General features: G+C 48.6%; 2 protein-coding genes across 4 annotated transcripts in view; both read left to right on the forward strand.

Moving 5' to 3' along the window:
* ALDH1A3 (aldehyde dehydrogenase 1 family member A3) overlaps positions 1-17,538 on the forward strand; it is a 38,917-nt gene extending 21,379 nt beyond the window's left edge. Inside the window, exons 9-13 of the mRNA XM_023254989.2 lie at positions 553-737; positions 6,340-6,504; positions 7,713-7,870; positions 9,186-9,260; positions 15,637-17,538. Of these exons, the coding sequence (XP_023110757.1) occupies positions 553-737; positions 6,340-6,504; positions 7,713-7,870; positions 9,186-9,260; positions 15,637-15,709 (656 nt within the window). The 3' untranslated portion in view covers positions 15,710-17,538. The remainder of the gene's footprint in view (positions 1-552; positions 738-6,339; positions 6,505-7,712; positions 7,871-9,185; positions 9,261-15,636) is intronic.
* A 3,135-nt stretch (positions 17,539-20,673) lies between these two features.
* The window catches only part of LRRK1 (leucine rich repeat kinase 1), a 132,920-nt gene continuing 130,053 nt past the window's right edge, over positions 20,674-23,540 (forward strand). The window contains exons 1-2 of one of the 3 annotated variants that reach the window (XM_045058898.1): positions 20,910-21,053; positions 22,204-22,206. The gene's annotated coding sequence lies outside the window, so the exon portion shown is untranslated. Of the gene's footprint in view, positions 20,693-20,909; positions 21,054-22,203; positions 22,207-23,540 lie in introns of those variants that run through there. The other 2 variants (XM_045058899.1, XM_023254990.2) reach the window with 2 other exon arrangements.

The raw sequence follows: 23,540 nt of genomic DNA on the forward strand, positions 1-23,540 counted from the left end.
GGATCTCAGGATTCCTGGGTTCCAGCCCCACCACCGCTCTGTGCTGACAGCTCAGAGCCTGGAGCCTGCTTCGGATTCTGTGTTTCTCTCTCTGTCCTCCCCTCCCCTGCTCGTGCTCTCTCTCTTGCTCTCAAAAATGAATAAACATTAAAAAAAAATTTTTTTTTTAAGCTCTCACCAATTGGCCTACATCCAGACTTACCAAAGGTTAATCTATAGAACGGGGGTCCTCCCGAGAGGGGGAGGGGAGGGATCCACGAGCAGGTGAACGGAGGGGGGTGGAGGGGAGGATTACTACAACTCTCCGAGTTCATTAGCATAGTAAAGAAGTCCAGCAGTCCCAGAACTCACTTAACCCCCCACTCCCAGTGCACCAGAAAATCCCTTTTCCCATCCTCTCTGTTGGGAAATGCCGAGAATAAAATTAATTTCTGAAACGCAGCCATTCCGGGGCCTGTTTTCTTGCGCCGGCAATTAGAGCTGCAGCTGTCACCAGTCCGGCCCTAACGACTTAATCGCTTCCTCTTGCCCCCGCCGCTCCCCTCCCTCCAGTGGACTTGGCGGTGGAGTGCGCCCATCAGGGAGTGTTCTTCAACCAAGGTCAGTGCTGCACGGCCGCCTCGAGGGTGTTCGTGGAGGAGCAGGTGTACGCCGAGTTCGTCAGACGGAGCGTGGAATACGCCAAGAAACGTCCCGTCGGAGACCCCTTCGACGTCAGAACGGAACAGGGGCCCCAGGTAACCTACCGATGTGTGGGAACCCTGCGTTGCGCGTCTGGAGGCTGGACCAGGCAGCCCCTTTGACCACAGCCCCTTACAGCTCTGGTGCTTTTTGATTCCACGGTCCCTCCCGAAGCAGAAGGGAGGCTGCTTGCCTCCTGAGGCTTTTGTTGAGGCGCCATCGAGGGACAGGGCAGTCCCATCAGGTCTCTGTGGGCTTCTAAAGTGGGAGCGGACACACACCCCTGTGTGTTGCTCTTTGCAGCAAATATTGCCAAGCTCAGGGCCTTGGCAGGAGGGAGGCGCTCCCAGATCAGAAGGCCTTATGCTTGCACCCTCCAGCCAAGAGGACCCTCCAATTTTTGAGCCACCAGGATCCCCAGAGGAGAGACCCAGGCAGAGGCTGTCTGACTTGGCTGGTTTCCCTACAAAAGAGGGGTTGTAACCCTGGGCGAAAGGCAGCAAAGTGCAAGCAGAGGCAAAGTACCCAGAGCAGTCTCAGCCTCCGGGCCCTGGAGCTCACATGTGCTATAGGACAAGGTGACCGTCAGAAACCAAAGAGCCCCAGTGGAGAGGGCTCTGGGAACCGGGATGCCTCTCTGGGCGGGCGGAACATGTCACTGGAGGCCTGGTTTTCGAAACTAACGGCAGGATGAAAATGATCATAACCACGAGGTTTAATAACCTCTTTAAAAGGGCACATCCTGTATCACTTTCTTGCTAATTATGCAGTGCTCGCAGATGGATAAATATTTAAAAGAGGGCAGCCTGACCATCCCATGCATTACTGAAATAGAGCTCGACAGCAACCCACTTTTCTCGTAGCCAAAGTCCTGCCCCAGCCACGAAGTTTCAAATCACGTGTCAAGACTCACCTACTTATGTCTATATCCTGGGAACTTGCTGCTTACCCACTGCAGTGGCACCATGTGTTTACATGGGAAGCCATGGATCTGAGTGCAAGTTTGGCTCTATGACTTTGAGAAAGTCCCAAGCTCCTTCCAAACCTCAGTTTCCTCGTCTGGAAAATGGGAGTAATGGATGAATATTATGAATATTTCAAGGCACCTAATAAGTCTTTATTTTTTAAGGAGGGGACCTGAGCATTAAATGACAGCCTCCCTGATCTAGGTAGCAATGAATGTCTGTGCGTGACTTCAGGTCACGTCGGTCAGGTCTTGCTTGACCATCCCGTGGGGACGATCTGGCTGGGGAAGGGGGAGGACCACGTGGAAAAGGTGCATTTTTGGCCACAGTGGCCATCCTTGCCTTTTCCCAGCCCACATGCTCTGTGGCTCCAATGCCATGTGACCCTGGTGGAGAGAAGCATCTCAGCTTGTGGCCAAAACTCCCCACCCTGCCAGACCTCAGCTCCAAACCCAGCGGCCAGTGACACAAAGTTGTCCAGTGGCCTTGGTTGGATTTCAGGTCTGAATGCAAACATGGCCACAAGTCATTATCAAACCCACCGTCATTGTAAAGCTAATCCAGACTCCGTGGGAAATATGTGAGCTGATCCCATAGTAAGGAAACCCTTTCACCCCATCATTATTCATAAGTCTCTTTCCAAGGCTCCAGGCTTGACTTTTGAAGCCAGATACAGAAACCTCTTCCAAGAGAGCAGATCCAAGCAGAATGGGTGTTGATTTCGTCGGTGCTTTTGATGCTGCTGCTAAAAGTCCTTTTGAAAGCTCACTTAAGCCGCCTAACCTCAGCATATTATTTTAGGACACTGTTGGATTTTTTTCTCCCAAAGTGCTTTTTCATCTATGGTAATAAGATTTTTACTCAGAGAGGATTTACAGCTGTCCAAATAGTCAGTCCTGTCTGTCTCATGCCTGTAAAACAGCTAGCTGACCTAGATCGGTGTCCACTGCAGGCAGTTGCTTTGCCGAATGCTCCAAAATCTCTTAGGTTTATTTGGCAACGAGGCACATAAACACTGCACAGGCCACCTGGTGGGGGCAGGATCCGGTGCCCTCTCCAGCGGAGCCCAGTGCAACTTTCCACCTGTCCTTCGGGGTCCGTCTGACTCCGTCTCTGGTGTTGTGCCCCACCGGGCCATTCACTTCTGGCAGGTCTTCTTCCAGCACTGGAAGTCACCAGCTGCCATTTCTTGGAGGACTGTTAGATTTAGACAATGTGTTCACATGGACTCATCAGGAAAAGTTGAGTCTGGATATGCAGGCTTTCCACGGGGACCCCAGCACTGCCTATAGGACAGACAGGTGAGAAGTCTGGTCTTACAGGCAGAGAATGGTCACAGCCACGCCACTCAGGACCCATAGTTTGATAAAGCCCTACAAGCCCTCTTGGCCTCTGGGGAGGAGGAAAGAGCAGTCCTGGAACTTTTAATCCAAGACCAGGTTCATCCAGAGACAAATTGAGAGAACCTTGAGATATTCCTGGATCCATTACAGTTGTTTAAATTCGTTCTCTAGGCGGGAATGCAGACATAGGAGTTAAAACCTAGGGCACATCTAAATGTCAATAGAGAAAAGTCTTTCTTCCATCCTTTTTCCTCTTGCATGGACCTGGTTCTTAACCTTCCCTCCGTGGGTACCCCACAGTCTTAGTTTCTCACATAGCCCTCCAGAATTTCTTTATGTATATATAAGCAAACAGGAATATGTGTTCTGATTTCCCGTTTTCACCCACAAGATAACTATGACATCTATACTGCTTGCACCTTGGTTTTTGTGCTCTAATAAGAAATTTGAAGACCTTTCCATACCAGGCCGTGAGAACCTGCCTCATTCTTTTTCACAGGTACATAGAATCCTGCTTTATGAATTCACCAGGATTCAAATCCCATGTTCTTTTTTTTTTTTAATATTGTATTTATTTTTGAGATGGAGACAGAACATGAATGTGGGAATGGCAGAGAGAGACACACACACACGCACACAGAATCTGAAGCAGGCTCCAGGCTCTGAGCTGTCAGCACAGAGCCTGATGTAGGGCTCGACTCGAACTCATGAACCGAGAGAACATGACCTGAGCCGAAGTCAGATGCTTCACAGACTGAGCCACCCAGGCGCCCTTACCATGTTCTTTTTCTAATTAAAGTTTATTTATTTTTGAGAGAGAGAGGGGGACAGAGCATGTGCATGCATGCGTGTGCTAGTGGGGGAGGGGCAGAGAGTGAGGGAGATCTGCGCTGTCGGTGCAAATCCTGACGCAGGGCTCGATCCCACAAACGGTGAGATCATGACCTGAGCCCAAACAAGAGTCAGACGCTTAACCAACTGAGCCATCAGGGCACCCCTCAAACGACATGTTCTGATGAACATGTCAGTATGTGCAGTTACACACGATGTTGTATGTCATTTTGTAAACATACAAGGACATCAGTGGGACGGAGTCCCCAAGTGGGATTACCGAGTGGGAGCACATTTGTAATTTCTGCAAGCATTGCCAAATTACCTTCGAAGAGGATGAACCAACTTATGTTATACCAACCTTGTGTGAGCTTGTCTGTTTCTCTAGCCTTACTAATAGGATATGGATTTTGCCCATCCGAGAGTTAAGAACCGTATCTCACTTAGTTTTAATACGCATGTATCTCTTATAAGGAGTAAGGCAGAACATCTTATCATGTTTAAAAGCTATTTGCAGTCCCTTTTCTATAAACTCTGCAGGTGCTTTGCATATTTTTTCCTTATATTTCTGGTCATTTTTCTTATCATTTCCAAGGACTCATTATTTTTTATTTTTAAATATTTATTTATTTTTAGATAGAGAGCAGGGGAGGGACAGAGAGAGAGAGGGAGACAGAGAACCACAAGCAGACTCTGCACTGTCAGCTCAGAGCCATAAGCGAGACTAGATCTCACAAGCCCTGAGATCATGACCTGAGCCGAAATCAAGAGTCGGATGCTTAACAGACTGAGCCCCCCAGATACCCCTCTAAGAACTCTTTAATTTTTTTTTAATGTTTATTTATTTTTGAGACAGAGAGAGACAGAGAGCATGAATGGGGGAGGGGCAGAGAGAGAGGGAGACACAGAATCGGAAGCAGGCTCCAGGCTCCGAGCTGTCAGCGCAGAGCCCGATGCGGGGCTTGGACTCACAGACCGTGACATCATGACCTGAGCCGAAGTTGGAAGCTCAACCGACTGAGCCACCCAGGCACCAGGAACTCTTTAAATGCTAGAGAAATTAGCTCCAGTTCTATGAAATGACTTGTCAGGTTTTTTTTTCCAGTTTGTTTTTTGCCCTTTGATTTTGCTTATGATGTTTTTGCATTTTTTTATATAATATACTCAAATTTATCATCTTTTCTTTTTGGCTTTTGGGTTTCACATCATAGAAAGACCATCAACACCCAATATTTACAGAAGCATTCTCCCACATGAGGGAATTTGAGAACTTCCCTGCGTTCATTTTTCATGGTTTAATTTTTGATCTGTTTGGAATTTATCCTGGTACAAGGATCCAAAACTTGGAATTTTAACAGTGGATCCGCACTTCAGGAGATGACTGGTCTAGGGACATGCATGATTTGTGCCCACTGGTTCTGAAAAAGCCAGCCTGCTCCTCAGGAACAGTCATCCAAATACACCATTGGGTTTGCTTATTTCTCTTTTTTAATTTAAAATTGTTTTAAGAAAACCAGTTTTTCTGTCTAAAAATCTCAGTTACCGCAAACCAATCACAGTCAAAACTTTGTCTCTCTCAGCCAAAGAGGAAGGGACTTAGCAGCTGGGTCATGGTCATGAACAGGGCATCCATGGATTAGGGAAGAAGGCCTACTGGGGATGAGGATAGCGCTTCTTCCCTTGAGCACAGTCTCGCAAAAAGGGTGCCCTGTCCAACAGGGCTTTGGGTGCCATGTCCAAGAGCAGAGTGTTAGGCTAGTGATGCAGGGTGCACGCTAGCCCAGGAGATTCCTAGGCAAGGTGGCAGAAGGTGGAGCCTTTCTGATGACCTGGCTCCTTACAAACAAGCAGCCCATCCATCTCACCTTCAGGCTTACTCTGCTGTATTTCTGGGGGTTCTGGGTACAGTGGTTAGCTCTCCTTCCTACTTCTCCACATTATGGATGGAAAATTCCAGTAACTGTTACGCTGATCCATGGTGCCCTGTGCGAAGGGCGCAGGGGTGCCAGATAACATACATGGCACTCAACTAGATTTGACATTCAAATAAGCAATAAATGACATTTACCAAACATTGGTTTGGTATATACTTATGCTGGAAACGTCATTTATTGCTTTTCAAAAATTCGAATTTAATTGGGCATCCTGTAGTTTTATTTGCTAAATCTGGCAGCCTTCCCAGGAAGCAAAAAGTTGGGAGAGTAAAGAACGTGACCACTTCAGATCTTGTTTCATTCATGGATTTGCTTCACAGCATGGAAGAGGTCAGTCATATGAATAAACCCTACACCTAGAGAGGATGAGAAGAGCCTATCTCCCCTTCTCTCCCCTGCTCCGAAGAGCCTAGATGTGTGCATCAGAGGAGTATTTGTATACAAGGCACATCTGCTCCATGACTTATGACTTGGCAAGAACATTTAGGGGTAGGACAGCTGATCATGTGAAAGGCCATTGGACTCATAAGATGGCAGCCACTGCCCAGAAGGAATCCAGGCTGTACTTCTCATTGTGTTTTGCAGATTGACCAAAAGCAGTTTGACAAAATCCTCGATCTGATCGAGAGTGGGAAGAAGGAGGGAGCCAAACTGGAATGTGGGGGTTCGGCTATGGAAGACAGGGGGCTCTTCATTAAACCCACGGTCTTCTCAGAAGTTACTGACACCATGAGGATTGCCAAAGAGGAGGTACTGGGCACTGCAGGAAAAGCTTCATTCCATGGGGACTCTTATGGGACTCGAAGGGGGAGAGGGCTGGGCCTTTCAAACAGAAGTCTTCTCTAGGGCTTGGGCATCCCAGAAGTCTTTGTGCAGGGAATGTTTTCTTTTCTCCTGTGGCCTTCTTCCTCTCCTTTGGGGTCCTGAGAGAAGCCATCTTGCCTACCTGCCTTTGGGAACCCCAAGCACTGTATAGCAGGTGCAGAGTTTGTTCTAAACCCCCCATTTTCACACATCTCTGAGGATCAACCGTCCCTCTTCTGTCTTCTGACACATCCTTGGGTTAGCACATGCTGGAAGGCTCTTGCTGCCTATAGGTTCACAGTCCAAAGCTGCCTTCATTCCCCCTAGACTGAACTGAAATGACAAATGTGTTGATGCAAAGAACACCTCACGGCTGGAATTCTCTATGAAGTTTTCCACCATGAGCCTCTTTGCAAATGGTGGACCTCCATATGACTTCCTTATGACCTCCATAAAAGTGTGATTCTAACTTTGTATTTCAATCTTACCATTAATCTAGATGGAAACTGGTTCCCACCTAGGGTCCTGGGTGGTTCGATCCTGGGATGTGGTCTTTTGGGACGTGTGAGAAAGTGAATTACTGCCTTCCTGTGGGGGTATTTTACAGACTTTCTCCCAGAGATTTTTATGGGATTTTTATTTTTATTTTGCATAACAAGGAACGCTGTCTCATCCCCTCCCCTGGGAGTTATTAGGGAAACATTTTATGGCATCTTCATGATGGAAAATGTACCACCAAGAGGTCGGGGCACACAGTTCTATGTGTGTTCCATGCCTTGCAAACACCCTTGGCAATAACTTTCTCCAAGAAAAACTTGGAAAGTTTTGTCTTCTGTGTATGTCAGTATGCAGGGTCTATGCCAAAGCTCAAGGGCTGGGGCTTCTCAGAAGCCCTGATGACAATAAGAGATCATAAGCCTGAAATATACTTTCAGTTGATATTTTAATTTTTCATTGTAATCCTTCCCTTCAGATGTCAACCATCACATAAATAAAAAGATCTCTGGACATTCTTTTTCCTCTGGTTGTCATTGCTCCTGCATGTAAGCACTCTGGGTACATGGAGAAGGCATAAAACGAAGGCAGTGTTTGCTCAGAGTGTGTGTGCTTCATTCGAACATGACTCTCATGGCCATTCTTGCAATTAATCCTAGATTTTTGGACCAGTGCAGCCAATACTGAAGTTCAAAAATATTGAAGAAGTGATAAAAAGGGCAAATAGCCTTGAATATGGACTCACAGCAGCCGTGTTCACAAAAAACCTCGACAAGGCCCTGAAGCTGGCTTCTGCATTGGAGTCTGGAACAGTCTGGTGAGTAGAGGGTGTGCGTGTTTCGGCTCTCCTGAGTTGCTGACTTGCTAACTTCATTACTCTTCTGTCGACAGAGAGATGCTAGTTGTATGTTTTGTGCGAAGCACCGCCTTAGTGCTTTGCTCGATACTCATGACTGCCTCTGAGACAGGGACCGTCATCGTCTCCATGTTACAGATGAGAGAATTGAGGCACAGAGAGACTGGGTGATTTGCCTAGGGTCACACGGCTAGTACGTGGCACAGCAGAGCCCACAGCCCGCTGGGCAACTCTGGTGTCGGTGTAGCTCTGGTGTCCATGTTTTTGACCACCATGTCGTGCTGTCCCTTGGACTTCACTCCCTCTCGCTTTAATTTTGTATTCTGGTTCTAAAAGCAGCGCATGGTCCTGTTCAAAGTGTGGGTGAAAGTCCCTGCTTTACCAGCAATCCTGCAGATGACATTATCCTCATTTTATTTTTTAATGTTTTTTAATGTTTATTTTTGAGAGACAGAGAGAGACAGAGTGTGAGTGGGGAGGGGCAGAGAGAGAGGGAGACACAGAAGCAGAAGCAGGCTCCAGGCTCCGAGCTGTCAGCACAGAGCCTGGTGCGGGGCTCGAGCCCACGAACTGTGAGATCATGACCTGAGCCAAAGTCGGACGCTTAACCAACTGAGCCACCCAGGTGCCCCATCCTCATTGTAAAGAAGATAATGCTGATAAACATGAATGGGGGCTCAGAGAGGCTGGGTAACAAGACCAGAATCCTATGACCAAGCAGGAGAACTTTGAGGTCAGGGCTGGCTCATTTCAAAGCTGAATCTTACTCCCTTATGCCATAATTTCACTCTCCTTTCTTCTCCCCCTTGACATTCCCTTCCTATCCCAGTGAAGAGATTTATCCTTGAGAATATTTGAATTTTAGGGGCGCCTGGGTGGCTCAGTCGTTTGGGTGTCCGACTTCGGCTCAGGTCATGATCTTATGGCTTGTGGGTTTAAGCCCCACGTCGGGCTCTGTGCTGACAGCTCAGAGCCTGGAACCTGCTTCCGATTCTGTGTCTCCCTCTCTCTCTGCCCTTCCCTCGCTCATGCTCTCTCTCTCTCTCTCTCTCTCTCTCTCTCAAAAATGAGTAAACATTAAAAAGAATGTTCGAATTTTAGCTTCTGGTGGGAAGAATGAGAAGACAGAAGTTGAACAACCTGTTCCCATTATTAAAACTTAGACAAAAGTCACTCTTGAGGCAACAGTCTGCTTCAAGTGCCTGACAGCCGAGGTGCATGCACCCCAGGTGGGTCTTCTCCAGGTAATCATGAGCGTCTTCTGTTCTTCCTCCAGGATCAATTGCTATAATGCCATCTACGCACAGGCTCCATTTGGTGGCTTTAAAATGTCAGGAAATGGCAGAGAACTGTAAGTATTTCTGTTACTGCACGCCCACCAGCAGGTGGATAAAAAATATACTACATTTGCAGGGGGGTGGGGACATGTACTCCAGTCCGGTGACCTTGCCCCGTGCTCCTGGGTGGCAGGCTGGGTCAGCTGTGTCAGGAAGGCTGGTGGCCCTTTCCCTCTGGGGCTGCGATGGATCCCTTCCATCCACCATCTCCTTCCCGCCTTCCCACTCCTGCCCTTCCCTGCCCTCATTCTCATGCTTCCCTCCTTCTGGCCCCAGGACCAACCTCTAGCCTCAGCTCCTGTGTCCTCCCCAGCACCCACCACACATGGAGATGTTCCATAGAGACTTGGCATAGGCTCCTTGAGTGAGGACAGGGGAAGAACTGGAAAAGTGCACTCTTTGCCAGACTCCCACAAACTCCAGCCCTCAGCAGGGAAGATGGGCTCTCTCCCAGGTCGGGCTCTGGTGCTGTCCACCCCACCAGCAGAGGCTCTGGGGACAGACTCTGGGCTACTCTGGCTCCTTCTGGGTGCTGCTTTGGGAGACATACTGCCCCGTCCTCTGTGGTCCCATCAAACCCACTCATATTCCTCCAGAGCTCCTTTCCATCTTGCCCGCTGGGAAGATGAACTCCATGCGTAGACTAACGGACAGGCCTTCTTGTGTCTGGCCTGAGATAAAAGGTCCAGACACAGGGCTGGACAGAGCGTTCTGGGAGCGGACACACTGCAGTTTCCAGCTGGACGATGCCTTCTCTCCCACATCCTTCGTGGTGGTGCTTGGGGTTTTATTAGTCTTTGTGGACAAACAGCTTGTAGGATCACTCTTCCCAGGGGGACCATCTGTGACAACATGCAGGGCTGCTCCTGGAACATCTCAAAGGGCTCCAAGCTCTTCCTCTTAGTTAAACAGTTTGTATTATTTATATACAAATGCATTACCTCGTCCTCGTTTGGGCATCTTCCAGTGGGAGCACTCAAATGCTTCTCCTCGGCTCGGGCCCTATTGGGGCTTTTGGGCAACTCCCCTTCCAGATTCTTAATAAAGATGTTATTATGAAACAGCGGGGCTGGCTTCCCTCCCTGAACAAATGCTTTTGACCAGTCTCCACAGCATTGGGGTCCCTTCCCCTGTGTTGGTCTTTCTCTCTAATCCATTTCTGAGTCATGGCAAATATGCCAGAACCATCTGAACATCTGAGTAGAGTGTATCCATTGGTGCCATCCTAATTCCTATGGCTGGTTTTCCCTTCAGGGAACTTCAGTAAATTCTTGGCGGTGAAAACCCTTTGCAGAAATCATGTTTCATCCCGAGTGGCTTGTTTGTGTTGTGTTCTGTGAGTCTCTGCTTCATTTTCTTTTCACACCCTCCTGCCCGAGAGAGACATGAGGCCTGGGCCGGGGTCACCTGTGTCCCCGTCAGGGCCCCCCAACAGCCATAGTATGGGTGACAACTGGCATTTGCTGAGAACAGAGTCGGCCAGGCTCTGTAAGAGCACTTTCGCGTGTGTTCATTGATTCCACACTCACACCATCTATGAGATGGTGTCTCATTGTGCTCTGGTGGCTATAACAACACCACAGACAGGCGGGCTTGAACAATAGGCATTGATCTGTCAATGCCTGAGAATTCTGGAGGCTGGAAGTCTGAGATCAAGGTGCCAGCAGATTTGGGGTCTGGCGAGGGTTACCTTCCTAGTCCATAGATGGCTGTCTTCTCACTGTGTCCTCACATGGTGGAGGGGTAGGGGAGCTGTCTGGAGTCTCCTTCATAAAGACGCTTATCCTATTCGTGGTGATAACCACCTCCCAAATGCCTTCACCTTGGGAGTTAGGGCTTCAGTGTATGAATTATAGGTGGGCACAAACATTGTCCACTGTAGATGGCTAGTACTACTACCCTAATTTTTGGATGAGGAAACCCAAGGATGCTAGGGAGGGTCCCTGCCTTTCCCAGGTCACACTGCCCATAAGTGACAGGGGTGGAGTTGAACTCTTGGACCCACCACACCACAAGGCCTTCCTCAACAGGGATGTCACCCCTGTGAGCCACCTGGAATGAAGTCAGCCAGGACATTGGTGTCCTCTAATCAGCTGCCTTCGACCAGTGACAGCTGAGGGCCCCAGAACCCCACACAGTCCTCCTCCCAGAGGCCAGACACAGCTTCCTGCTGCAACAAGAACTTGGGCCCCCAACCAGACGGCCTTGGATATGGAAGCCGTGGCAAGGGTGTGTGGGGCCCACCTGACTTCTAGTGTGCACTCACTCACGCCGACTATTGCTCATTACTTTCCTCACCTGTGTCACTTCTGTCCCCCTTCCCCCTGCTCTGACTGTGCCTCCGGGTCCTCAGCACCCCCGCCTGGCACGGAGCACAGCCCATGTTTCATCCTGCCACAGTCGGGACTTTTCTCGATGTGTTTTTTTGACCCTTGGCATATACTTTCCCAAGGCTTTAGATAAAGTACTTTAACGTAATTCCCAGGGAGCCTGGAAACTGACTTGCAAACCAGTTTCCATTTTCAGTCGTTCCTGATTAATGTCTTCATGTTGCATCTAGTTCTCCTTTTCTCTGTGCTGGAGCACTGCACGGTGGATTCCGTGGTTTTCCCCACCTCCGGCCGCCTGGACTGGGCTGGCTATCTGCCGCCCACCCACAGGCCCCTCCGGGGGCTGTTCCTGTGCAGGTCTTGGGCTGAAGCCTACAAGTCCTCTTCCTCCTGGGCAGTTTTCTTGGTTGTTGTGCAGTAACAACAACAGAAAGCAACAACAACAGAAATCCACACGGTAGAGGCATGTGGGAAGCCTAGGCTTCCCACCACGGATCTTCAATCCCATTTGTTAGCGGTCATCACTGTTCAGTCATTCATTCTGTTCATGTGTTCCTTGGTTCACTCAGCAGCTGTTTAATGAGCACCTTTAGTGCACCAGGCACGTGCTGGGTTCTGAGCACATAGCAGTGAACATATGATCCAGTCTCTGCCCCTTGCAACGTTATGATGAGGTCTACTAGGAGAATGGCTGGGCTCGTGGATGGCTTTGCATGCCAAGACAGTCATGACTGGGCAGGAAACCCATTAGGAGACGCCACAGTGGGTTGAATAAGAGCAGCATGAACTTGAACTCTGGCAGCGATTGCAGCAATAGGAAGAACGAGGCGATTCATGTACTTCATCCTATAGGAATGGTTGAATACTGGAGTTAATAGTTCACGAGCTAATGCAGCGTGCTTTCATCATTTGGTGTACTTCTGTTTACTAAGTTGATAAATCCTTAACCACTTTGGATTTTAAAAAAATTTTTTTTGAATGTTTATTTATTTTTGAGAGAGACAGAGACAGAGCACCAGCGAGAGAGGGGCAGAGACAGAGGGAGACACAGAATCCGAAGCAGGATCCAGGCCCTGAGCTGTCAGCACAGAGGCCGACACGGGGCTCGAACTCATGAGCCGTGAGATCATGACCTGAGCCAAAGTTGGACGCTCAACCGACTGAGCCAGCCAGGCACCCCAACCACTTTAGATTTTAAACAGTACAACACAATATGCTCACTGTTAAATATATTTTGTAATCTTTTCTAAATGTAGCACAAGATACAAAGGCCCTATGCATTTTCTTTGCATGCAGTGGGTGTGCATGTGTGCGTTCTTTACTGTTTTCAAATGAAATGGGAAAGAAAGCTACTTTTTGCTTTTGAGAATGGGCTTTGGATACCCTTCTGTCCTTTGCATTAAGCGTCTCCCATGATGGACTCTTGTGCTGTTTCCAAGGGCTTTTGCTATTACAAACCGTGCTGGTGTTCTTTCATGTGCAGAAATCTTTAGGCACTCGTGGGAGATTGTTTTCAGAATAAATTCCTAAAATTGGGTAATCTGCCACACGGAACATGAGCTTTCCCCTCTTTTCGTTTGCCTGTCTTTAATTGTGAGGGTATCGAGCGCATTTTTAACACTTACTAAGTAATCTGTGTTTGTGTTTCTGTGAACTGACTGTTCATGCCCTTTGTTGATTTTTCCATTTGGTTGTGTGTGGGTTTTTTTTAATTGGGTTTTAAGAGCTCTTTGTATGTGAAGGAAAACAGCACTGTTTTTCACATAGAATTGTGAACATAATTTTTTTCTAGTTTGTCATTTGTTTGTGGGGGTGGGTAGATGGATTTCCTGCTCTATAAAAGTTCAATTCAGCATTCTGCATAGGGCTTTTATATTCTGTGTTACGTTTAGAAAAGATTACAAAATAATTCACTCATTCTCATGGGTTCTTGAACTATTTGTTTTAGGGAACTACCAAAAACTCTCAGAGACATATTAATTCAAAATAGTGATGTTACTTTCTGGCATTCATTTTTTGCCTAGCACATAGGAGGTGCTCTATACTAAATTATCTCCAATCATTATAACTGCAAGGAGGTGATGATATGCCCATTTTAAAGATAATGAAATGGAGGCTCAGGGAAGACAAAGAACTTGCTTAAGCTACATTGGTCTAAACCAGTGGTTCTCCAACTTGAGCTGCATCAGAATCCCCTGGCTTGTTAAAACACAGATTTCTGGGGGCACCTGGGTGGCTCAGTCGGTTAAGTGTCTGACTGTTGATTCCGGCTCAAGTCATGATCTCATGGCTTTGTGAGATCAAGCCCGGAGTTTGGCTCTGCACTGAACATGGAGCTTGCTTGGGATTCTCTCTCTCTGCCCCTCCCCCACTCGTGTGCATGCTCTCTCTCTCTCAAAATAAATAAGTAAACAAACTTTTTAAAAAACGTTAAAAAAACACACAGATTTCTGGATCCCACTTTAGTAGGGTGTATTAGTTTTTTTGTTACTGCTACAATCAATTGCCACAAAATTCGTGGTTTAAACAGCATAAATTTATGATTTGATACAGTTCTGGAGGCTCCGAATCTGACAGTCTGCAGGGCTACCTCCCTTTCTGGGGACTCCAGGGAAAGAATATGTTTTCTTGCCTTTCCTGGCTTCTGGAGGCTTCCCACATTCCTTAACTGGCAGCCCCTTCCTCTGTATTCAAAGCCAACAATGTTGCACCTCTCTGAACCTGCTTCCATAGTCTCATTTCCTTCTGGCTTCCTTCTTCTTACATTTTTAAGGATCCTAGTGATTACATTGGGCCCATGCAGGTAATCCAGAATAACCTCCCTATTTTAATTTGCAAATGTAATTCCATCTGCAACCTTAATTCTCCTTTGCCACACAGGTGCAGCGGGTTGAGATGTGGTCACCTTGAAGGGGGCATCATATCAGGGGCAGGGTAGGGGGCCTGAGAATCTGAATTTCGAGCAAGTTCTGAGGTGTTGCTGAGGCTGCTGGCCTGGGGACCACCCTTTGAGAACCCCTGATCTAAGAGGTGAAATGGGACAATGTCTCAAGTCTTCCTAGCGACAGAGCCTCCAGGGGCCACCTCTGCGTCTACCTCTTTTCCTCAACAAGTACACATTTTTATGTGCTTAACAGCAGAGCAAGTGTTGGAGAGGCAGTTAAATCTGTCCAAAGTTGCATCTCAGTTCTGGGAAGAGGGACCGCCTGGAGGATGGCCCATGACGCCCGAGAAGGGTCAGCTGGGCTCTGCAAGACTGAAAGAAGGGACAGATAGCAGAGAGGCTAACTCAAAGGCTGTGGTCCCCCTTGTGTCCAGGCTGTGCTAACGTCTGCTGCCCTCACCGCTCTGGGCTGGCCTTATTCTTCCTACAGCTGGTCCCCAGCTGCAGACTCTGAGGTCAACTCCAGGCCCTCCATGTCTCTGCCCCTTGCACATCCTCAGGCCACATCTCCAGCTCCCCTCCTTGTTCACCCATGCAGGCCCTCTTCTCGCTCTGTACTCCCCACTCAGAGAATCCACCTCTTTATTTCCACCCCTTTTTGTTCTTTAAAGACAAGCACTTATTCCTTCTGAAAATATTTCCAAAGCATCACACACCCAAAAACGTGATACTTATTTATCTCTTTTATTTAAGTTTGTTTGTTTATTTATTTATTTATTTATTTATTTATTTATTTATTTTGAGAGAGAGGAAGGGAGAGAATCCCAAGCAGACTCCACACTGTCGGCACAGAGCCTCATGCGGGGCTTGAACTCACAAACTGTGGGCTCGTGACCTGAGCCAAAATCAAGAGTCAGACGCTTAACCGACTGAGCCACCCAGAAACCCCCCCGAGAAACGTTATATTTAAACTTAACTTATAGATCCCGTTACTTAAACATAGTAATGATGTTACAGTCCTGGCTTCTCCTCTATAAAGTCATCACATTCTGACCTTTTGCGTAGACTCCGAACTGCCCCCCAGAGTAGTGACCAACCAAGCGTTTGAACACAGGTTCCCACAGAACGGCTAAGTGACATGCCCATTTTATATTCTCCTCTTTTCTGTAATCACAGTGGTGAATATGCGCTGGCTGAATACACAGAAGTGAAAACGGTCACCATCAAACTCGATGACAAGAGCCCCTGAGGGAACGACGGGCTCCTGCCTCAAACGTTGGACAGCCGAATGTGGCAGATCAAACTTGCCGAAGAAAACGTGCATTGCCCGCCTTCCTGGGTCACTTTGTTGTGGAGACTTTACATCTACTGGATTTGAACGATTTTTCTTTTCCTCTCACACTCCTGTGTTATTGACCATTATGTTGTGTGTGAAATTGTAGTCCTGCCTGGGGGTGGAGCTATTGGCCGTTTCTGTGTTTCCCTTTCAACCAGGTCCCCAGGGACAGTAAAGAGGCTCAGGGTGTGGCCAAAGGGAAGTGGCATTTCAAGTATCCAGCGGTCACTTACAAATGTTTTGCCGGCTCTGACTCCAGTAAGAACTTGGAAAAACTCCCGGGTTGTTCTGCAAACAGAGCCCTGCACCTGTGGCTTCCTCAGGGTCACCTGCCCACAGAACAAGCCCCTCCCAGCATTCAGTGGGAAAGAAACAGCGTTAAGTTAAAAACAAAAACAAAAGCAGGACTGTGAGGAGCCAAAGTGGGGAGTTCTGGGGAGTCCAGTACTATGGAAGGGTACTGAAGGTCTTGGGTGTGAATGGGCGTGCGTCTTCAAGGACTGCATCTCGACATTGACCATGGGACTCAGCTCAAAAACCAGTGTTCCTTTTGGAATATGATCGAATCAGCGCCCAAAATGCTTATCTAAAACTATGTCACGGTCGACCTTAACCAAGGCACTTTCTTAGGCAGAGAACATCGCTGGTGTCACCATTGCTGCTAAGGACCCAGTGCTCTGACACTACAAGAGCATAGCCAATGCTAGGATAATTAACTCTCGTGTTTGACAAATCAGAGCCGCACTCCGCTTTTACGGAATATCAATTTCTACCTTGCATTAATGGTTTATGATCAGCCTATGTAGTTTTCTTTTTCTCCAGTTTGGTTATCTGTTTTAGACTAGCAAAACATACACAACTGGAAAGGCCATTGGCCGTTGTTTAAATACAGCCTGGCTTTTTTAAAGTCCTATTTTGATATTAATTAATGATTAATTAACAAATAACACCCAGACTCCGTGGAAGAACTGGGTCTCCTACTACAGTGGCCTGAGTACTGCACTAACATGTTGCGAAATTTTCTTTTCCTGTGTGTGCAAATGCTGTGCAATTCCAAGTTTTAAAGCGTTCCCAGACAGCTTTTAAAAAACGAAAACCAAACGTAACTGCATTATTTGGATACTTTTACCGTTACTAACTAGTACTTTTCTAATGGTGCTTATATTTGGGAATTAAATTATGTTTGAGAATTAAATTGGGGGGAGGGCAATAATACAATGAAAATCGACATCAAAAGCAGTGTACGGATGAAGACAGTCCTATGTGAAATGGGTTTATCATTCTTGTCAGAAATAGGCAATACGCTATTCACCTTCTCTGCATCAGTTAACACATCACTTAAACTGTCAGCAACTTGCTAAGTCAGGATTTGACTTCAGACACTGAATTTTCAGGATTTTATCTCAAGCAACTTTAGACACTAACCTTGATAGTAATACATTAGAGGGTTCTTAATCTTCTGTTGTATAATAATGCCTTTAATATGAAATGCTACATTATTTATAATTGGTATAGTTAATGTATCTTTTTATAGTTGTAAGTAAACAGAGGTGGTATATTTAACCTTCTGTAATATACTGTATTTAGAAATGGAAATCTATATAGTATTAGATTTCACTTCTTTTAAGGTTTACTCCTGTGGTATGGTTTTAAAAAATCTATTGGCCTGGGAATTCCGACCCTAACTGCAGATTGTGTTCAACAACGCAACGATGATAAAATAAAATTGGATATTTGACAAACGTGTTTTTTCCTTTAAGGACCAAACTCATTTTAATTCTATGGGTGGCCTTTCTCTTTCTCAGACCTTCAGTACAAAATGGCTTGGAGTAAAGCAGTGTCAGTAGTTGAAGATGAAAATCCCATTTGCTGAATCCATCAGGCCACGCATTTAGCCTGTGTGGGAAACCCGCTTGCGTGGGTTTGTGGGTGGAGGCAGGCAGCAAGCTTGGCTTCAGAGGCTGTGCGTCTTAGTTGGTGAAGTTGAAGCTGTCACCTAAGCTGCCCGAGTCTGTTTTGGTGAGGGTGTGATTGTGGAAAAGTGTGGGAAGGACAGCACGGGAATTGAGGGGAAATAGAATTTAGGGAAAATACCGCATCCCACTTCTGTGTGCACAGGTTTGCATTTTCATCGCGAGGATCTGAGTGTTTGGGTCTCACCCACCTTAAGTTTCTAAGGCTTTGAACCAAGAAGCTTCAATCACCAAGTCGTGAGCTGACACAGGTTGGGCCAAGAGCATCCTTTGTTCACTTTGGCCATGAGGTGGCAGGGTGCCACCTTTTAAGAGAAAACTTAAGGGAGGCTTGGATCAGATTTCTCTTTTTAAAAAAATTTTTTTTTTAATGTGTATTTATTTTTGAGACAGAGAGAGACAGAGCATGAACGGGGGAGGGTCAGAGAGAGAGAGAGGGAGATACAGAATCTGAAGCAGGCTCCAGGCTCTGAGCTGTCAGCACAGAGCCTGACTCAGGGCTCGAACTCACAGACCGTGAGATCCTGACTTGAGCCGAAGTCGCACGCTCAACCAACTGAGCCACCCAGGCGCCCCGAGATCTCTCTTAATGTATACACTTAATGTATGTATGAGTTTCTTTAGAGACTTTCCATTTCTCAAGCTAAATGTCAGCAGAAAATTCTAGAAAAATGGCCTTTTCCTTCATTTGGTTTGCTCTCTGACGGGAACCATTCTGGGGGCACAGACTGGCCGTCATGTGTGTGGATGTACATGCCTGCACTTGTGTGTTTATGGTGGGAGGGGGCCACCAGAGGTGGGCACATTCTCTAAAAGCAGACCCTTTGGAATCTCCTAGATTTTCCTGATAGTGGATAAATAATTTTTTTGATGTTTGTTTATTTTTGAAAGACAGAGTGTGAGTGGGGGAGGGGCAGAGAGAGAGGGAGACACAATCTGAAACAGGCCCCAGGCTCGGAGCTGTCAGCACAGAGCCTCATGTGGGGCTTGAACTCCCAAACTGTGAGATCATGACCTGAGCTGAAGTCCCACGCTTAATGGACCGAGCTACCCAGGTGCCCCTGGATGGAGAATTTTTAATGTCCTTTTTCCTAGCATATATCTGACTTGAGCTTGAAGGTGGATAATAAGGGATTTTTTTAATTTAATTTATTTTAGAGAGAGAGAGAGACAGAATGCAAGTGGAGAGAGGCAGAGAGAGAGGGAGACACAGAATTCGAAGCAGGCTCCAGGCTCTGAGCTGTCAGCACAGAGCCTGATGTGGGGCTGGAACTCACGAACTGTGAGAACATGATCTTAGCTGAAGTTGGCTGCTTAACTGACTAAGCCACTCAGATGCCCTAAGGGATTTTTTTTTTAGGTGTCCAGGAAGTAATGTCTGAGGAAAGTGAGTTTCCAGCTGAAGAAATGACTAGAAGACAGTGTGCGTGGGGTGGTGGGGTAGCAGTCAGCCACAGAAAACAGTGGGAGTGGGGAGGGGGGCAGCAGTCAGTCACTAGGCCTTAAGGAGGCAGAAATGTTAGGTCGGGGAGGTAGTATCCACCTGACTCCACCTTAGGAAGTGTCATTCCAACATGAGATGCTGAGAACCCGGGTAGGCAGAGCAAAAGCTAGAGGACGAGCAGTCAGCGCGGGTCAAGAAGCAGCAAGAATAAATCCTAAATGACCTGTAATAACCTTCCCATGCAAACCCATGACAAATGCATGCCTAACGAATAGAGTTAAATGCTGGGATGCAATCAGCTCAAAGAAGTCCACTCGGCTGTTCCCTACTTTGTAGACATTCCCTAGCCTATTCCCAAACTCATGTAAAAGGGAAGTTCAGTTGCCCCCTGCCACACTGGCCACAGGAGCCCCGGGTACTGGGCGTGCTCTTCCTCCTGGCGCCGCTAGATGGCGGGGCCGTGCTCCTCGGAGTCGCCGCACCGCGATTGCCGCGCTCACTCAGGAAGGCGACGCCACGCCCTGCAAATTATTAGGGACTTTTCGGTAGCAATCACACTGCTGCCTTTTGAGTGCTGGAATTGGGACCGAAGTATTGAGGACAGGATTGCAAAACTGCACCCACCCTTTTGCAAGGGCGTTCCGTGGCAGGAGAGCTGGGGGCGCGGCCTCCTGGGAGCAGAGCAAAGCTGCCCGATTGTGCCCTTGCCAAGGGGCCACTACTGAGAGCGTCCTCGAGTTCGTGCGGGGGTCGTGCGGGGGACCCTGCGGCTGCCTGGCGTTTGTGAAATGGCAGTGAGGGTGGTGGCGATTTGTCTGTCTTACGCTAAATCCTGGGAATGTTCCAGTCATAACATTACATGAGTCTAGGGTGCGGGTCCTGCTGGGCTGCAAACCATTTACTTTATTCCAAGCAGGCTTCTCTTGCTGGGGTGGGCACGTGGAGTCAAATCTGATGCCCGCCCGCAGCATGGACGTGTGTCTTTGCGATCTGCGTTCGTATAATGGCCGCAGGGGTGTGATGAACATACTTACACTAGGTTGAAACCTAAGAAATTGCCAACATTCCATGTTTTATCTCCCCCGCCCAAACGCCCCACCCAATTAAAAATGATTCACCAAATAGTGACATCCTCATACATACATCCATAATTAAATTGGTACATTCATGTGATGGAAGGGGTACAGTCTGCCAAATACGAAAGCTTTAAAAATATGTGTTTCCATAACGCCCTATAGTTGTACATAAGTGAATATTCCCGGCCTTTTAAATATTTACTGCGAGTCTACGCCTAACAGCTGCAAGTCAGAGGTTAATTGGCGTATTTAGCTCCCCGAGCAGAGCAGAGGGAAAGCTGGGTTGCGCTGAGAACCCACCAATCTTGTCGCTGCGCCTGCCCCGCGACGAGAGAGCAGGGGACCCAAACCTGGAGGAGACCTCGCGCTACAAGAAGGGCTCGCCGGCCTTACGGCCTCCAGGGTAGGAGCGGCGAATCTTGGCACCTCCGGCTTTCGGCTAGGGAAACTGAGGCAGGCCACCGTAGGGACCCCTGGCGCCCCTCGTGGGCAGAAGCAGCAGCGGCCGACCTTCACCGCGCGCGCTCTTCGCGCCGCCCGCTCACCCGCCCGCCCGCGGGCCGCAGGATTGAGGAAGTGCGTCTGGGCCCTGCCCGGCCCCGGCGCGCGCGGCCGGAGGCGCAGGGGGGCGGAGGGCAGGGGGACGGCCAGGCCCCGGCCCGCTGGAGTCCGCCCCTCCCGGCCCGCGGGCCCAGCCCCTTGTCCCAGGCGCCCGGGGCCGTGCCCCGCCGCCGCCGCCGCCACCGCCGCCGCCGCCGCCGCAGGTAAGTGCCCGGGTCCGCGCCCCGTGGGGGGCCCTCGCTGCCTCCCGCGGCGGGTCGCGGGGAGCCCGACTCCGCAGCCCAGGCCCGCGCTCCGGGCGGCCTCGTGCTCCGCCCAGGTGGCCCTTGCCCGGGGTCCCCCGAGGGTGCGGGCGCGGGCGATCTCCGTCTGGCAGCCCCACGGCCTCCCTGGCCCGCGGGGTGGGGGAGGGTGCGCGGTCCCGGAGGGGCGGGGGTGCAACCCCGAAACCCCGCGCCGGACGGGGCCGGGGGAGCCGGGGCAAGAAACAAAAGCCGGAGGCTACACCAGGGCGTCTACAGGTTTCCTCCGCCTTTGGAGAGAACCTCTTCCTTCAGCCCGGCACGGGCGGAGCGTGAGCGCTCCTGTGTGCGGGCGAGTGTGAATGCGTGTGCCCAGGTTCTGGCCGATCGTGGAGTTGGGGGGGCGGGGGGGTAGGTTCTGCTGAAGGGGACGGCCCAGCGCGCCTGCACCCCCCGAAGAGTCCACGGGACGCGCGGCTCTGCCCAGGTCCGGATAAAACCCGCCATCTCTGTGGCGGTCTCTGAGGGCCACCTTTCCTGGCAGGGTTCGGAGACGGAGTGAGGACCCGGACGGGGCAAGAAGCGGAGCCTGGGAAGGCTGAGGCCAGAGGAAGATGGTGAGGGAGAGTTTGGGGACCTCTGGCCGGCTCCACCTGGCCCTGCACAGTTGGAGGCTAGGAAATTTTCTCCCCAAACACATCCGCAGGGGTCGGAGAGGCAGAGAAACAGGCGCCTGTAGTGAAGTGTTCAGCAAGGCTCTCAAAGAATATGCTCTTTTTAGAGTTTGGAGGTCATCCAGCGATTGTAACAAAGTACCCAGACATTAAAGGGACAAGTGGACTAGCACGATTTTGGAAAACATTAACATTAAAATGCCTTTTGTGATTTGACTTTAATTACCTTTGCTTATGTCCCTGAAGAATAAAGGAATTAAGTTAAAAACATACAAACCTCACACCTGATTTGTCCCTAAAGGAGGTCTTGGGGTCAGCCAGACTTTCCCTCCCCCAAGCTTCCACATCTCAGCGAATAGCTCCCTCCTCAACTCAGTTGCTCAGTTGCAGGGAATTCGCCCCCAGCCTGTACCTCCATCCCTTGAATTCAGTGTTAGCAAGTTCTGTTGTGTTTACCTAGGTGTCTGGGCTCAACCCTTCCTTCCCACAGTCTCGACCCTAGCCTGAAGGTATCAGCATCTCTCTCCGGTATGATTGCAATCCTCCCCTCTCCAATTCTTTATTTGACAGCCAGAGTGATTTTCTTTTTTTTTTTAATAAGTGAATCAGAATGTGATTTACTCCCAGAATGTGATTTAATGTGAATCAGTCCTCTGCTTAGAACCCTGCCATGGCTTCTCTCCTTGTGATTGGCGTGAAATCTAGGACACCTCCTTCCCCTCAGTTGATCCGGCCTCTGCCATCATCAACCACCTGGCCATTGCCCAAGCCACCCCTGCCCCCCACCAGCCACCCTGGCCCAGCTCACTCTCCAGCATGTGGCCTCTGCAGTGCTGGCCCTGGAGTCTTCACATGGCCAGCATGTTAAGCTCAGCCTCTTTCTCAACAACCCTCTCTCGCTGTGCTTCTGGAGCCTCCCCTGGTGTTGTGTTCCTTCTTCATGTATTTCATTTCTCCTTTAATTACCTGGCAGTCTCTGCTGGAGCTCCAGGGACACAGACCAGTATTGCTCACTGCTGGGTCTTCACTCCCAGAACTAAGAGGTGCCCAGGACACATGGTATAGTGATGGAATGGTGAATGGACAGCCTTAACCCGTTTGTGGTTTCAGACTCCTGAAGGGCTTCTGTTCCCAAACCCCTTGGGTGCTCATCTGAGATGGAGACCACACATTTTTCTGGTCTGCAGCTCCATGATATTTTGATGCTCACAAATCCATTAAACACATTTTGTAGCAAGCCAGTAACTAGTCAGGGAGACTAGCAGTGCCAAAAGGATGTCAAGGACCATGGGCCAACCATCCCTACCAGGCTTCTCATTCAAAGAAATTACTGGATAATATGAGAATTACTCACATGCTTTATTTGCAAGCGTCTTCCCCCGTACTGGCAATACTTTCCAAGCCTCCTGAAAAGACAGGTGAGGAGGTGCAGGTCCTCCTATGTTTCTCTCTATTTATCCTGTGTCTGAAACTTTGTAACTGTCCCTTCCGGACCAGCTGTAAGTTTCATGAATTACATGGCAGTTCACTCCATGGAAAGGGCCCAATGAAAACATCTGTACAATGAAGGTCAAGTTCCTTTTTTTCTTTTTTCATTAAGTATTCAGGTTTATTCGTTAATGCAGGTATAAAGAACTGGCAAATGAAAATTGGTGAGGTTTTAAAGATTATTAAAATAATTATTTAAAAAAATCCTCTCGAAACTCTCTTAAGAATGTATATACACCACGATGGCAAGATAGACCTGTAACTTACAACCATGATTTGTTGCATT

Source organism: Felis catus, chromosome B3 (assembly GCF_018350175.1).
Source record: "Felis catus isolate Fca126 chromosome B3, F.catus_Fca126_mat1.0, whole genome shotgun sequence".
In the NCBI taxonomy this organism is placed as follows: Eukaryota; Metazoa; Chordata; class Mammalia; order Carnivora; family Felidae; genus Felis; species Felis catus.